A 12,773-nucleotide genomic window follows, 5' to 3' on the forward strand; every position below is an offset into this window, starting at 1 on the left:
GTGGTGGGCGCCTGTGGTCCCAGCTACTTGGGAGGCGGAGGCAGGAGACTCACTTGAGCCCAGGAGTTGGAGGTTGCTGTGAGCTGTGATGCCAGCATTCTACCCAGGGTGACAGCTTGAGGCTCTGTCTCAAAAAAAAAATTTTTTTTACTGATTGATTTTTTTTTTCTCAAAGACTAAGCTTTTGGTTTCATTGATTTTTGTCTGTTCATTTCCTATTTTTATAATTGATTGCTTTTTTTATTATTATTTACATTATATATGTGTGTGGGGTTTTTTGTTTGTTTGTTTTGGGGTTTTTTTGAGATAGGATCTTGCTCTATCACCCAGGCTGTAGTGCAGTGGCATTGTTGATGGAATTTCTTTTGCAGTAGGTTCTTGGTCTTAGAGATTAGATAGAAAGGAATATAGAAGGAATAAAAAGCACCAGAGCTTCTGGCAGAAGGAAAAACCCAAGTGAGAAGTCTTACATGGGTCTTTTTTCTAGAGGGATATAAGGTCTTGAGAATTACACTTGACCAGGACTTGGTAGATGGAAGACACCCTTTCAATGTTGATGAGTATATTAACAAAAGAATGCAGTCACTCCAGCTTGGGACAAAACGTCCTGCCTGACATTACCCAGGTATAGGAAACCAGGGTCCCTATCCAGCCCTGATTGGGGGAACCCTGTATCAGCATCATCATTGCAACCTCAAGCTCCTTTGTTCAAGTGCTCTTCCAGCTTCAGCCTCCAAGTAGTTGGGGCTACAAAAGTCCAGGGAACTTATAATAACAAAATATTACTTACTTCTCCCTCTTGTCCCTTATGTTGTTGCTTTTATTCAACTCATGTTATGCCTATACATACATAAGCATATATATGTGTATGTGTAGAATATATATATGTACACATAAGCATATGTAATTTAATACATTGTTGTTGGCTCGGTGCCTGTGGCTCAAGCGGCTAAGGCGCCAGCCACATACACCTAAGGTGGCAGGTTCAAATCCAGCCCGGGCCTGCCAAACAACAATGACAGCGGCTGCAACCAAAAAATAGCCAGGCATTGTGGTAGGCGCCTGTGGTCCTGGCTACTTGGGAGGCTGAGGCAGAAGATTTGCTTGAGCCCAGGAGTTGGAGGTTGCTGTGAGCTGTGATGCCACAGCACTCTACCCAGGGGGATAGCTTGAGGCTCTGTCTCAAAAAAAAAAAAAAAAAGTTGTTATTACTATTTTGTACAAGTAGTTATCTGTTAGCTCAATTAAGAATAAGAAAATGAAGTTTTTAATTTTTACCTTCACTTATTTATTCTGTGATGTTTTTCCTCTCTTTACATAGCTCCAAGTTTCTGATGTATCTCATTTTCTTTCTCTTGTAAGGGCTTCTAACATTTCTTGCAAGGACATTCTGCCAAGAACAAATTCCCTAAATTTTTGTGTGTCTGAAAAAATCTTTATTTCTCTTTCACTTTGGAATGATAATTTCACAGGATGTAGAATCCCGGGTTGGTAGGTTTTTTTTTTTTCTCTCAGCACTTTGAATATTTCATTCTACTCTCTTTTTGCTTCCTGGTTTCGAGCAGGAGTAGGATATACAGTAATTCTTATCTTTGCTCCTCTGTAAGTAAGGTAATTTTTTCTTCTGGCCTCTTTTAAGATTTTTTTCTTTCTCTTTGATTTTGGGAAGTTTGAATATAATATGCCTAGATGTCAGGTTTTTTGACGTTTGTCTTGCTTGTTCTCAGACCTTCCTGGATGTTGGTTTGGTGTCCGATAGCCAGGAAATTCAAAGAATACGAATACCAGAAGGAGAAAAAAGAGAAGGAACAGAAACAATATTTGAGGCAATAACGACTGAGAATTTTTCCAAGTGCTCTCTAGCATTTCTTTTTCATTTTCTTCACCTTTCTCTCTCTCTCTCACATTATCCACCTGTTCTTGCGTGTTGTCTTCTTTTTCCATTAAAGCCCTTAGCGTATTAACCATAGTTTTAAAAAATTCCTGTTCTGATAATTTGACTATTCCTGCCTTGTCTGACTCTGTTCCCAGTTTGTCTTCAGTGTCTTCAAACTGTGTTTTTGCTTTTTGGTATGCATCATTTTTTTTTTTTTTTTTTGATTGAGATGGAGTCTCACTTTGTCATGCTCAGTAGAGTGCCGTGGTGTCATAGCCCACAGCAACCTCAAAATCTTGAGCTCAAGCACCTGCCACAATGCCCAGCTATTTTTTGTTTGTTTGATTGTTTTTGTTTAGCAGGCTCAGGCCAGGTTCGAACTCACCAGCCCCAGAGCACGTGGCTGGCGCCCTAACCACTGAGCTATAGGTGCCTAGCCAGCCTCATAGTTTTTTTATTGAAAGTCAGACATGATGTACTGGGTAAGAGGCACTGCAGTAAACAGGCCTTTAGTAATGTTGTGGGAAGGCATGGGTGGAGGGGAAGCGTGCTGTAGACCAGTGATGAGGCCTCAGTTTGGTGAACTGTATCCCTGTACCATGAATGTCACCAGTGTGCCTCAGTTTTTTCCATCCCCTTAGCTGGGACAGGAGGACCAAAGGGGCCATAGTTGTGGATTTCCCCTCCACCACATGAACAGCTGTAGGGGTCTAGAGTGGGTATTTCCCACTTCCCTGCACTCCAGATAGGTTAGGCTCTGGCGAAATAGTCTCCCAGAGTAAGCCTTGTTGGCCAGGAGCAGTGGCTCACACCTGTAATCCTAACGCACTGGGAGGCCTAGGCGAGTGAATCAGTTGAGATCAAGAGTTTGAGACCAGCCCAAGCGAAAGTGAGACCCTGTCTCTACTAAAAATAAAAAAAAAATTAAAAAAAAAAACTGAGCCAAGAGGATTGCTTGAGCCCAAGAGTTGGAGGTTGCTGTGAGCTATCATGCTATAGCACTCTACCCAGGGCAACAGCTTATAAGATTCTATCTCAAAAAAAAAAAAAAACCAAACTACACAGTACTTACAAAAATACCTTCAAATGGGCTTGGCATCTGTGGCTCAAGTGGCTAAGGCACCAGCCACATACACCTGAGTTGGCAGGTTCAAATCCAGCCTGGGCCTGCCAAACAACAATGACAGCTGCAACTAGAAAAAAAAAAAAACCTAGCCGGGCATTGTGGCAGGCGCCTATAGTCTCAGCTACTTGGGAGGCAGAGGTAGGAGAATTGCTTGAGCCCAGGAGTTGGAGGTTGCTATGAGCTGTGATGCCACAACACTCTACCCAGGGGGACAGCTTGAGGCTCTGTCTCAAAAAAAAAAACTTCAAATGATAGCAAATTTTCATGTGTTGACATTAGATGTTCTGTTTTTGTTTTCTTTTAATTTTTTGTGTTGTGAAATAGAGCATATTTAGAAAAATGCATAAAACATAAATGCATGATTAACAAATACTTAGCAAATACCCATGTAACCACCACTTAACTCAAGAAAGAATATCTGGGCCAGGTGCGTGGCTAATGTCTGTAATCCTAGCACTCTGGGAAGCCGAGTGGGGTGGATTGCCTGGGCTCAAGAGTTGGAGATCAGCCTGAGCAAGAATGAGACCCTATCTCTACTAAAAATAGAAACACTAGCCAGGAGTTGTGGCAGGTACCTGTAGTCCCAGCTACTCCAAAGGCTGAGGGCAAACTCTTGAGCTCAAGAGTTTGAGATTACTGTGAACTATGATGTCATGACACTCTACTCAGAATAACAGAGTGTGACTCTAAAAAAGGGAGGGGAGAGGATCAAGCTGCCTAATGCCATTTTTGTCAAAAAATAGTGTATGCTCTAAAGCCACAGGAAAACTTTCTTCTCTTTCATATAATCAGGCATATTGAAAGAAATTCCAAAAATGTGCACTGGTGATATTCTTGCAAAGTGCCACCTAATATATAGTCTCGCCCTGTTAAGCCACATTTTTCCAACTTTTATTTGGTTGGTTCTTTTCTTTCAGGTGGTCCTTAGTGTCCACCCTCCAGGCACATTTGTGGGAAGGCTTGCACTCAGTGTGTGCCTACGTCCGTCCACAACACTGGTGCCCTCTTCCATGTGGAGAACTTCCCTACACTGCTATAGGACAGCAAGAAGTTATCTTCTAGGGGACATGCTGTAAAAACTGGAAGATTTTAAGATTGACCTTTCCCTCGTAGTTTTCTTCCTGCCTATCTGTCTAGAATAGTGCAGGTTTGCCCTTCCCTGGTAACAGAAGAATGAGAAAGGTGACTATTTCCAACTCTAATAACCTTTAGTATTTCTTGGTTAATGTCAAATTCATTTCTGTTTTTATATTAGAAAATAAAACCAAATAGGATAACTGATTGTTTAGAACAGAAATGTTGACATGGCTCGGAGCCTGTGGTTCAAGTGGGTAAGGCAGGTTCGACACCAGCCCAGGCCCACCAAACAACAATGACAGCTGCAACCAAAAAATAGCCGGGCGTTGTGGCAGGCACCTGTGGTTCCAGCTACTTGGGAGGCTGAGGCAGGAGTTGGAGGTTGCTGTGAGTTGTGATGCCACAGCACTCTACCCAGGGTTACAGCTTGAGGCTCTGTCTCAAAAAAAAAAAAAAAAAAGAAAGAAATGTTGACATGAGCTTACTTTGGCAATGATCATGCATTGCAGTGATCTATATCAGTGACACACATGAGTGGCTGGTGGAAATGTTCCGCTTAGGTCAAGGTCATAGTGAAAGTCCCCTGTGTGGATGGTTAGACTAAATCCACTGATAGTATATATACAATATAAAACTTACCCAAAAAACTCAGAAAACTTACTATATTATGAAGTAATAATGGCATAGAGGATTAAAACCTAAGGATAATTTTAAAACTTTATTATCTTATTTAACATGCATTATAGAGATAACAGATTTTTTTGTAGCTAAAAGAAACTTGTTTGTCCTTAAACATCATCTGGTTTGTCTTCCTCATGTATAGAAAAAAAAGCACACTATAGTTTAAACACAGGATTAATTTTTCTAATTATCTTTTGCTCAGGCTAATATGAAACTGATGTCGACATGACACAAACTGGAGACCAGGCAAGGATAAAATGTAGTTTACATCATCTACACAGCAAAACAATGAGTGTTAACAGTTGATTTGGGGTTGGGCCTTGGTCTCTGACCGGGTACTCTGAGTCTGTGCATACCACACCTAGGAACTGACAGGATCATCATAATTATAATGATATAAAATTACTGAGGATGGAAACTGAATTGCCAGCTTCAGCCTTTGCATCTCAGCACCACAAACACAGCAGTCTCTGGAGCAAGAAAATACTTTGGGATCAACCCAGCATCCCTGCTAAATGGAGTGAAGAAAATTCAGTGTGTCCATAGATTTCCAAGGGTATACTTTGCAGTTCTCCTGATTTGATAAAAAATAATAATAATGTTTTAAAACTTTTGTAATCTAACCTGAAGGTAGGTATCAAGAGGCCTGGTTGGTGGCTTGGCACACATGCTCAGTGGGTAGGGCACTGGCCACATACACTGAGGCTGGCATGTTTGAACCTGGTCTGGGCCTGCTAAACAACAGTGATAACTGAAACAAAAAAATAGCCAGGCATTGTGGTGGGTGCCTGTAGTCCTAGCTACTTGGGAGGCTGAGGTAAGAGAATCACATAAGCCTAAGAATTTGAGATTGCTGTGGCTACAGCACTCCACCAAGGGTGACATAATGAGACTCTGTTTCAAAAAAAAAAAAAAAAAAGCTTGGTTGGTGTTTTAAATAATCTATTAAAGCTTTTAGTAATGAAATTAACTTTTTCATCTTGGTAATATGTTTCACAGGCTCAGAAAAAAAGTTTGAATCAGACTTCCCCCGTTTCTGCTCCCAAAACCACAGATGGCCTGAGGCAAGCGCAGATCCCTGGGCTCTTGAGCACCACACTGCCAGGTCAGAGCCTTTGTAATAAGCTCTCCTTGGTATGTCCCTGTCCTTCCCACACAAAGAGGATATTCTTCTCACCTCTCTTATTCTGCATGAAATGTGTCTGTATGTCAATCACTTTGTTATAGTTCCCTGCATGAAATCTGCTATTCTTTCCACTCAAATAACATACCATGTTGCATTAACTCTAAGATACCATAAATTGTAAGAAGTACCATCATTTTACATACTACCAAGAAAAAAAAGTACTTCCAGCTAAATTATAATACATTAAATTATGTGGGAAAAAATGTGCTTCTTAGAAACAATGAAATCTGCTATTATATGACATGTGACTTTCTATTTAAAAAAAGACAAAAGCTGGGCAGTGCCTGTGGCTTAGTGGGTAGGGCGCCAGCCCCATATACCGAGGGTTCAAACCCCCACCCGGCCAAACTGCGACCAAAAAATAGCCAGGCGTTGTGGCACGCGCCTGTAGTCCCAGCTACTCAGGAGGCTGGGGCAAAAGAATCGCCTAAACCCAGAAGCTGGAGGTTGCCGTGAGCTGTGTGACACCACGGCACTCTACTGAGGGCAATAAAGTGAGACTCTGTCTCTATAAAAAAAAAAAAAAAAGACAAAAGCTTGACTATTCCTGGTCAGTTCCCTCTTTGGACCTGCTTTTCCTTAAGTTGTATTTGTTTCCTAAACAAGCTTTAACATATGCACTGCTCTGTTCTCCTTCCTCTCATCTATGATAAAGAAATCCTTTTTGTTTCCTAGAATGTTCAGCAATCTGTTCAGCAATACACTGGACTCTAGGGATTATCTGATAGATCTAATCCACTGTTTCTTTTGAACATTGTCTTATGTATTTATTCTAATAGGACAGGATTCTGGAAGCAAAGTTATATCAGCATCCTTAGGAACTGCACAGCCACAGCAGGAAAAAATTGTTGGATCATCTCCTGGCCATTCAACTATGCAGGTAGAAAACTATTTGCATAGCTTCTTAATGTTTAGCATAACTGAATGAAAACATAGTCGTGTCATCTGCCTTATAGTTAGTTACCTGCTAGCATTGTGAGCTCAGATTCCTGTGTGCTCACAAAGGGTGGCCACTAACGACCTTCCTGGTTGGCCAGCTCTTGTTATGTTCATGTTTCTGGGATAAATGTGATTCTCTTTCTGACATGTTTACAATGCTTCATTAATGCTTCATTTCCTCATAGGTTAATAACGAGCCAGCACATACTAGGCACTCAAGAAATGTAGTTTACCATTACTTTTGCTACATCCACAAATTTTGATACACTGTCTTTATTAACATTCTAATCCAAATTACAGTAATCACTATTATTAGTTCTTTTTAGGCTCGGCGCCTGTGGCTCAAGTGGCTAAGGCGCCAGCCACATACACCTAAGGTGGCAGGTTTGAATCCAGCCCGGGCCGCCAAACAACAATGATGGCTGCAACCAAAAAATAGCCAGGCATTGTGGCGGGCGCCTGTGGTCCCAGCTACTTGGGAGGCTGAAGCAAGAGACTCGCTTGAGCCCAGGAGTTGGAGGTTGCTGTGAGCTATGATGCCACAGCACTCTACCCAGGGGACAGAGTCTCACTCTGTCTCAAAAAAAAAAAATTCTTTTTATATCTTTATTTGTAAATTTCAGATTAATATGTGGGTATAAACCATTAGGTTATATAATTCACACATGAAAGAATAAGGTCAGAGTTGTAGCCATACCCTGCTCCATTATTATTGCTTTTTAATTCATGGGCTATTTAGCTATGTGTTGCTGAACTTTGCATTTTGGGAGATTTTACACACTTTATTTCTGGCTTAATTCTAGGGTTTTTTTTTTTTTTTTTTAGAAAATAGAGAATAAGGCTCGGCGCCTGTGGCTCAAGCGGCTAAGGCGCCAGCCACATACACCTAAGGTGGCAGGTTTGAATCCAGCCCGGGCCGCCAAACAACAATGATGGCTGCAACCAAAAAATAGCCAGGCATTGTGGCGGGCGCCTGTGGTCCCAGCTACTTGGGAGGCTGAGGCAGGAGACTCACTTGAGCCCAGGAGTTGGAGGTTGCTGTGAGCGTGATGCCATGGCACTCTACCCAGGGGGATAGCTTGAGGCTCCGTCTCAAAAAAAAAAAAAGAAAATAGAGAATAAAATTTCAATATTTTTAAATGTATTGAGATTTGTTTTTATGGTTCAGTATATGGTTTACATTAATGAATGTCCAATGAATACCTGGTAAGAAGTTGTATCCAGGGGCTCAGTGCCCGTAACTCAGTGGTTGGGGCGCCAGCTACATGTACCCAGGCTGGTGGGTTCAAGCCAGCCTGGACCTGCTAAAACAACAATGACAACAACAACAAAAAATAGCCAGGTGCTGTGAGCTGTGACACTACTGCATTCTACTGAGGGTAACATAATGAGACTCTGTCTCAAAAAAAAAAAAAAAAAAAAAAAATTTGTATTCTGCAATTTTTTTTTTCTGTAGTAGCAGCAAGGAGGGTATTAAGTAGGCAATCCCCATGATCTTTTTCATCCAACTTTAGCTTTTTTTGCAGTTTTTGGCTGGGGCTGGGTTTGAACCTGCCACCTCTAGCATATGGGGCCAGCACCCAACTTCTTTGAGCCACAGGCGCCACCCCCCAATTTAGCTTTTAAGCCTCAAAATCTTTCAAGCCACTAGTCTAACAAAAAAGTAAACATTTTTTGTTTTCAGCTAAGAATTTAGTTTCTTCTTCATCAACTTACTGATTAGGAGACAGGCACAGGGGCTAATGCCTGTAATTCTGGTGCTTTAGGAAGCCGGGACAAGAGGATCACTTGAGCTCAGAAGTTCAAGGTTATAGCAAGCTATAATTGACCACTGCAGTCCATCCTGGGTAAAAGAGCAAGATCCTATCTCTTAAAATAAGTAAATAAATAAAATAAAATAACACAGATTAATGAAACTTGCTACAGGTGCAGCCTGCCTATGTAGGCCTCAGGTTCTGATGTGAAGTGTACTTGTTGCCTTAAGGTGAAGAAAGAAATGACCAAGTACATCACATACCGGACTGTATAAGCTCTTGTCCTTATAGAAGTATGTGCGCTTCTGTATTTACTGGTCAGAAGACAGATTAAGTCATTATCTACTGAGTTTTCACATGTTAGTGGAATTGAAAATAATAAGTATGTTTTGTCTTTTAGGTGGATAGTCATCTGGGAGGACAAAAAAGGCCTGCTGCAAAACAACTAACAAAAGGAGCTTTGTGAGTTATCTTTGGAAATGAAAAATCAATTTTGAACATTTTTGTAGGTCTCTAACCTTCAATAAATATACTACAGAAGTCAAGTTATAATAATGAGAATGCAGTAAGGCGAAAAACTCATTTAACAACAACAACAAAAAAGACTATACAGTGGAACCTCCATAGTTAACCACTTCAAGTTGACCTAGTTTTCATAGACCAGACATGCGTCACATGTATATACTAGTACAAAAGGCCTAGTTCCTTATGTTAACCACCTCTGTATGTTAGTCACTTTGTTACAGTCCGCTGGGTGGTCAACTTACAGAAGTTCTACTGTATTAGCCTTTTAAAAATACACTTTAGGCTCGGCGCCTATAGCTCAACCGGCTAAGGCACCAGCCATGTACACCTAAGGTGGTGGGTTCGAATCCCCAACCCGGACCTGCCAAACAACAATGACGGCTGCAACCAAAAAATAGCTGGGCGTTGTGGCGGGAGCCTGTGGTCCCAGCTACTTGGGAGGCAGAGGCAGGAGACTCACTTGAGCCCAGGAGTTGGAGGTTGCTGTGAGCTGTAATGCCACGGCACTCTACCCAGGGGGACAGCTTGAGGCTCTGTCTCAAAAAAAATATATATATATACTTTGGAAATCTTTTTCTATAGGGCCTATACATATATCAAATGTAGCTTGAGCCTACTGTTTGCTCTTTTCTTCTTCAGGAGAGTTCTCTGTCTTATAGGGACAAAAAGTCTCTGAGAAGAAGTATGATTTGATAAACTCCTGTGTTTAGAACAGAAATATTAGCATGAGCTTAGCTGACCAATGGTCAGGCATGGCCAAGGTCAGTGGGTATGCCAACACATGACTGGTTGGTGGGAACACTGTGCTTTTGAGGTTAGGGTCACAATTTGAGTCCATTGTAAAGATGGTTAGACCAAATTCTGAACCCACTAGGGTATATAAAATGTAAAACTGAAGAAAAAACAAAACTGCTATACTATAGTTAATAATATCCCTGTATATCTTATTTTCTTTGCATGCAAATAAACATCATGATTAGATTTGATTTCCTAACATGACTCTACATTGACATTGGCCATTTCCCTTTGAAAGTATTCTCCAGCAGTTACAGAGGGACCAAGCCCACACTGTGACACCTGACAAAAGTCAGTTCCAATCACTAAGTGATGCGGTGCAGAGACTGCTCTCCTACCACGTGTGCCAGGGCTCCATGCCCACTGAAGAAGACTTGAGGAAAGGTAAGCAGGCTGCAGCCCTTGAGTGCCACTGTGCCACCAGGCACCCTCCCATGGCCACCCTGGAAGAACAAGAGCCACCTCTCCCCCAGATAATAGAAAGATTATTGTTTTTAATCACAGACCAAATTCATTCCTTATTTACATAATTCCCAGCCCATGTTTAAGAAGGTGACTCAATATTTTATAACTGGACATGGTGGCAAGTGTTTCTAGTCCCAGCTACCCAGGAGGTTGAGGTAGGAGGATCACTTGTGCCCAAGAGTTCAAGGCTGCAGTGAGCTCTGATCATGTCACTGCACTTTAGCTTGGGCGACAGAGCAATGCTTTGTCTCTAAAAATTAAATAGTTTATGAAAGAGATACCCAAAGGTCAAGAGTACTGTGTTGACAAATTTAGGGTTAGTGAATCGAAAGCTTCCTTTGGACTTCTGGCTGCAGATGGAGTGGCTATAGACTAGGTCTGTGCAACAAGTTAGTTTAGCCCTTGCCTTTGTGCAGATTGCGTGCCCTGAGCTGATTCTACCAGTTTTATAAATCAGATAGATACTTTAGCTTCCGAAAGCATTCCCTAAGGATCCAAAGTGAGCCCAGGGCATTGGCCATGAAACTGGCAAAAATGTTAGGGATAAGAGCCCCTTCTCCCAATCCAGAACTCAGCCTGTCCTGCTCCCTGGCCCTGTTTCCTCCCCTAATTGTGTGACATAGTTCTACCTCTCCTTCTCTGGACCACTGCCTAGTGCCCTCCACTGCTATAACCCCTCCTCCTTCTCAGCCACTGCTAGTCTTGCTCCTTCCGACTAGAGTCCCTGATCTCAGAGTCACTGGTTTCTGTCAGTCCTCTCTGAGCTTCCCTGGGTCATCAGGTGGAGCTATAAGATCCAGCATTAAGCCAGGCAGGAAGACTCTGAGAAGAGTGAATTAGAAAATGTAGGATCTCTGAAGACCAACAAAGGAAAACTACATGACCATGCCCTACATACAGGGACTAGTTTGTGTCTTTACGTTAAACTGGTCTGCCTAACCCAGACAGTGAGATTTCATATTTCACCTGTTTTTGGTTTTCATACTACCGAAGGCAAGTGAAGGCTTAGGTCATCTAAACTAGCAAATTATTCCCTATTCACGGATATTTATTGCTAGTCTGCTAATAAGGTTTTATTTTATAGATGACGTTCAAAGGTATTATGTTTGGCTCGGCGCCTGTGGCTCAAGTAGCTAAGACACCAGCCTCGTACACCCAAGGTGGCGGGTTTGAATCCAGCCTGGGCCCGCCAAACAACAACGATGGCTACAACCAAAAAATAGCTGAGTGTTGTGGTCCCAGCTACTTGGGAGGCTGAGGCAGGAGACTCACTTGAGCCCAGGAGTTGGAGGTTGCTGTGAGTTGTGATGCCATGGCACTCTACCCAGGGGGACAGCTTGAGGCTCCTGTCTCGAACAAAAAGGTATTATGTTTATGGGTTCCTAATTAAAGTTAAAATGGGATATTGGCTGGGTGTGGTGACTCAGGGCTGTAATCCTAGCACTCTGGGCAGCTAAGGTGAGAGTATATAATAACTCCCTTGAGCTCAGGCGTTCGAGACCAGCCTGAGCAAGAGTGAGACGCTGTCTCTACTAAAAACAGAAAAATCAGTCAGGCGTTGTGATGGGTGCCTGCAGTCCTAGCTACTAAGGAGGGTGACACAGAAGGATCATTTGAACCCAGGACTTTGAGGTTGCTGTGAACTAGGCTGACACCACGTTTCTCTAGTCTATGTGACAGAATTAAACTCTGTCTCAATTGGGGAGGGGGGTTATAATATTATAATGAGTTTCTGTGACCATATACCAGTGGGCAGTAGGAGACAGCAGTGTAGATAGGTGATGCTTAATCAAGGAAAAGCTAATCTAAATAGAGAAAATTGCCACAGATAAACCACGTTTATTTATTTATTTACTTGGGGTTTTTTTGTTTGTTTGTTTGTTTGTTTTTTGAGACAGAGTATCATTTTGTTGCCCTCGGTAGAGTGCTGTGGCATTGTAGCTCACAGCAACATCAAACTCTTGGGCTCAAGTGATCCTTTTGCCTCAGGCTCCTGAGTAGCTGAGAGCACTGGTACCTACCACAATGCGTGGCTATTTTTTTTCCAGATGGGGTCTTGCTCTTGCTCAGGCTGGTCTTGAACTCCTGAGCTCAGGCAGTGAACCCACCTCAGCCTCCCAGAGTGCTAGGATTACAGGGGTGAGCCCCTGTGCCCAGCATGATAAACCATGTCTAAATGATAGAAGTATAATGCATTGCAGTCTTAAGAAATGAAAGACTTGGCTCAGCGCCTGTGGCTCAAGCAGCTAAGGTGCCAGTCACATACACCTAAGGTGGCGGGTTCGAATCCCCAGCCCGGGCCCGCCAAACAACAATGATGGCTGCAACCAAAAAATGGCCAGGCGTTGT

The 12,773-nt window shown here is 42.4% G+C and overlaps 1 protein-coding gene across 1 annotated transcript in view; it reads left to right on the forward strand.

The window, feature by feature from the left end:
• BICRAL (BRD4 interacting chromatin remodeling complex associated protein like) overlaps window positions 1-12,773 on the forward strand; it is a 50,856-nt gene that overhangs the window by 26,516 nt on the left and 11,567 nt on the right. The window contains exons 5-8 of the mRNA XM_023512885.1: window positions 5,760-5,865; window positions 6,726-6,826; window positions 9,040-9,101; window positions 10,198-10,343. Of these exons, the coding sequence (XP_023368653.1) occupies window positions 5,760-5,865; window positions 6,726-6,826; window positions 9,040-9,101; window positions 10,198-10,343 (415 nt within the window). The remainder of the gene's footprint in view (window positions 1-5,759; window positions 5,866-6,725; window positions 6,827-9,039; window positions 9,102-10,197; window positions 10,344-12,773) is intronic.

This window comes from Otolemur garnettii, unplaced genomic scaffold (assembly GCF_000181295.1).
Source record: "Otolemur garnettii isolate 467f Iridium unplaced genomic scaffold, OtoGar3 scaffold00031, whole genome shotgun sequence".
Classification (NCBI taxonomy): domain Eukaryota; kingdom Metazoa; phylum Chordata; class Mammalia; order Primates; family Galagidae; genus Otolemur; species Otolemur garnettii.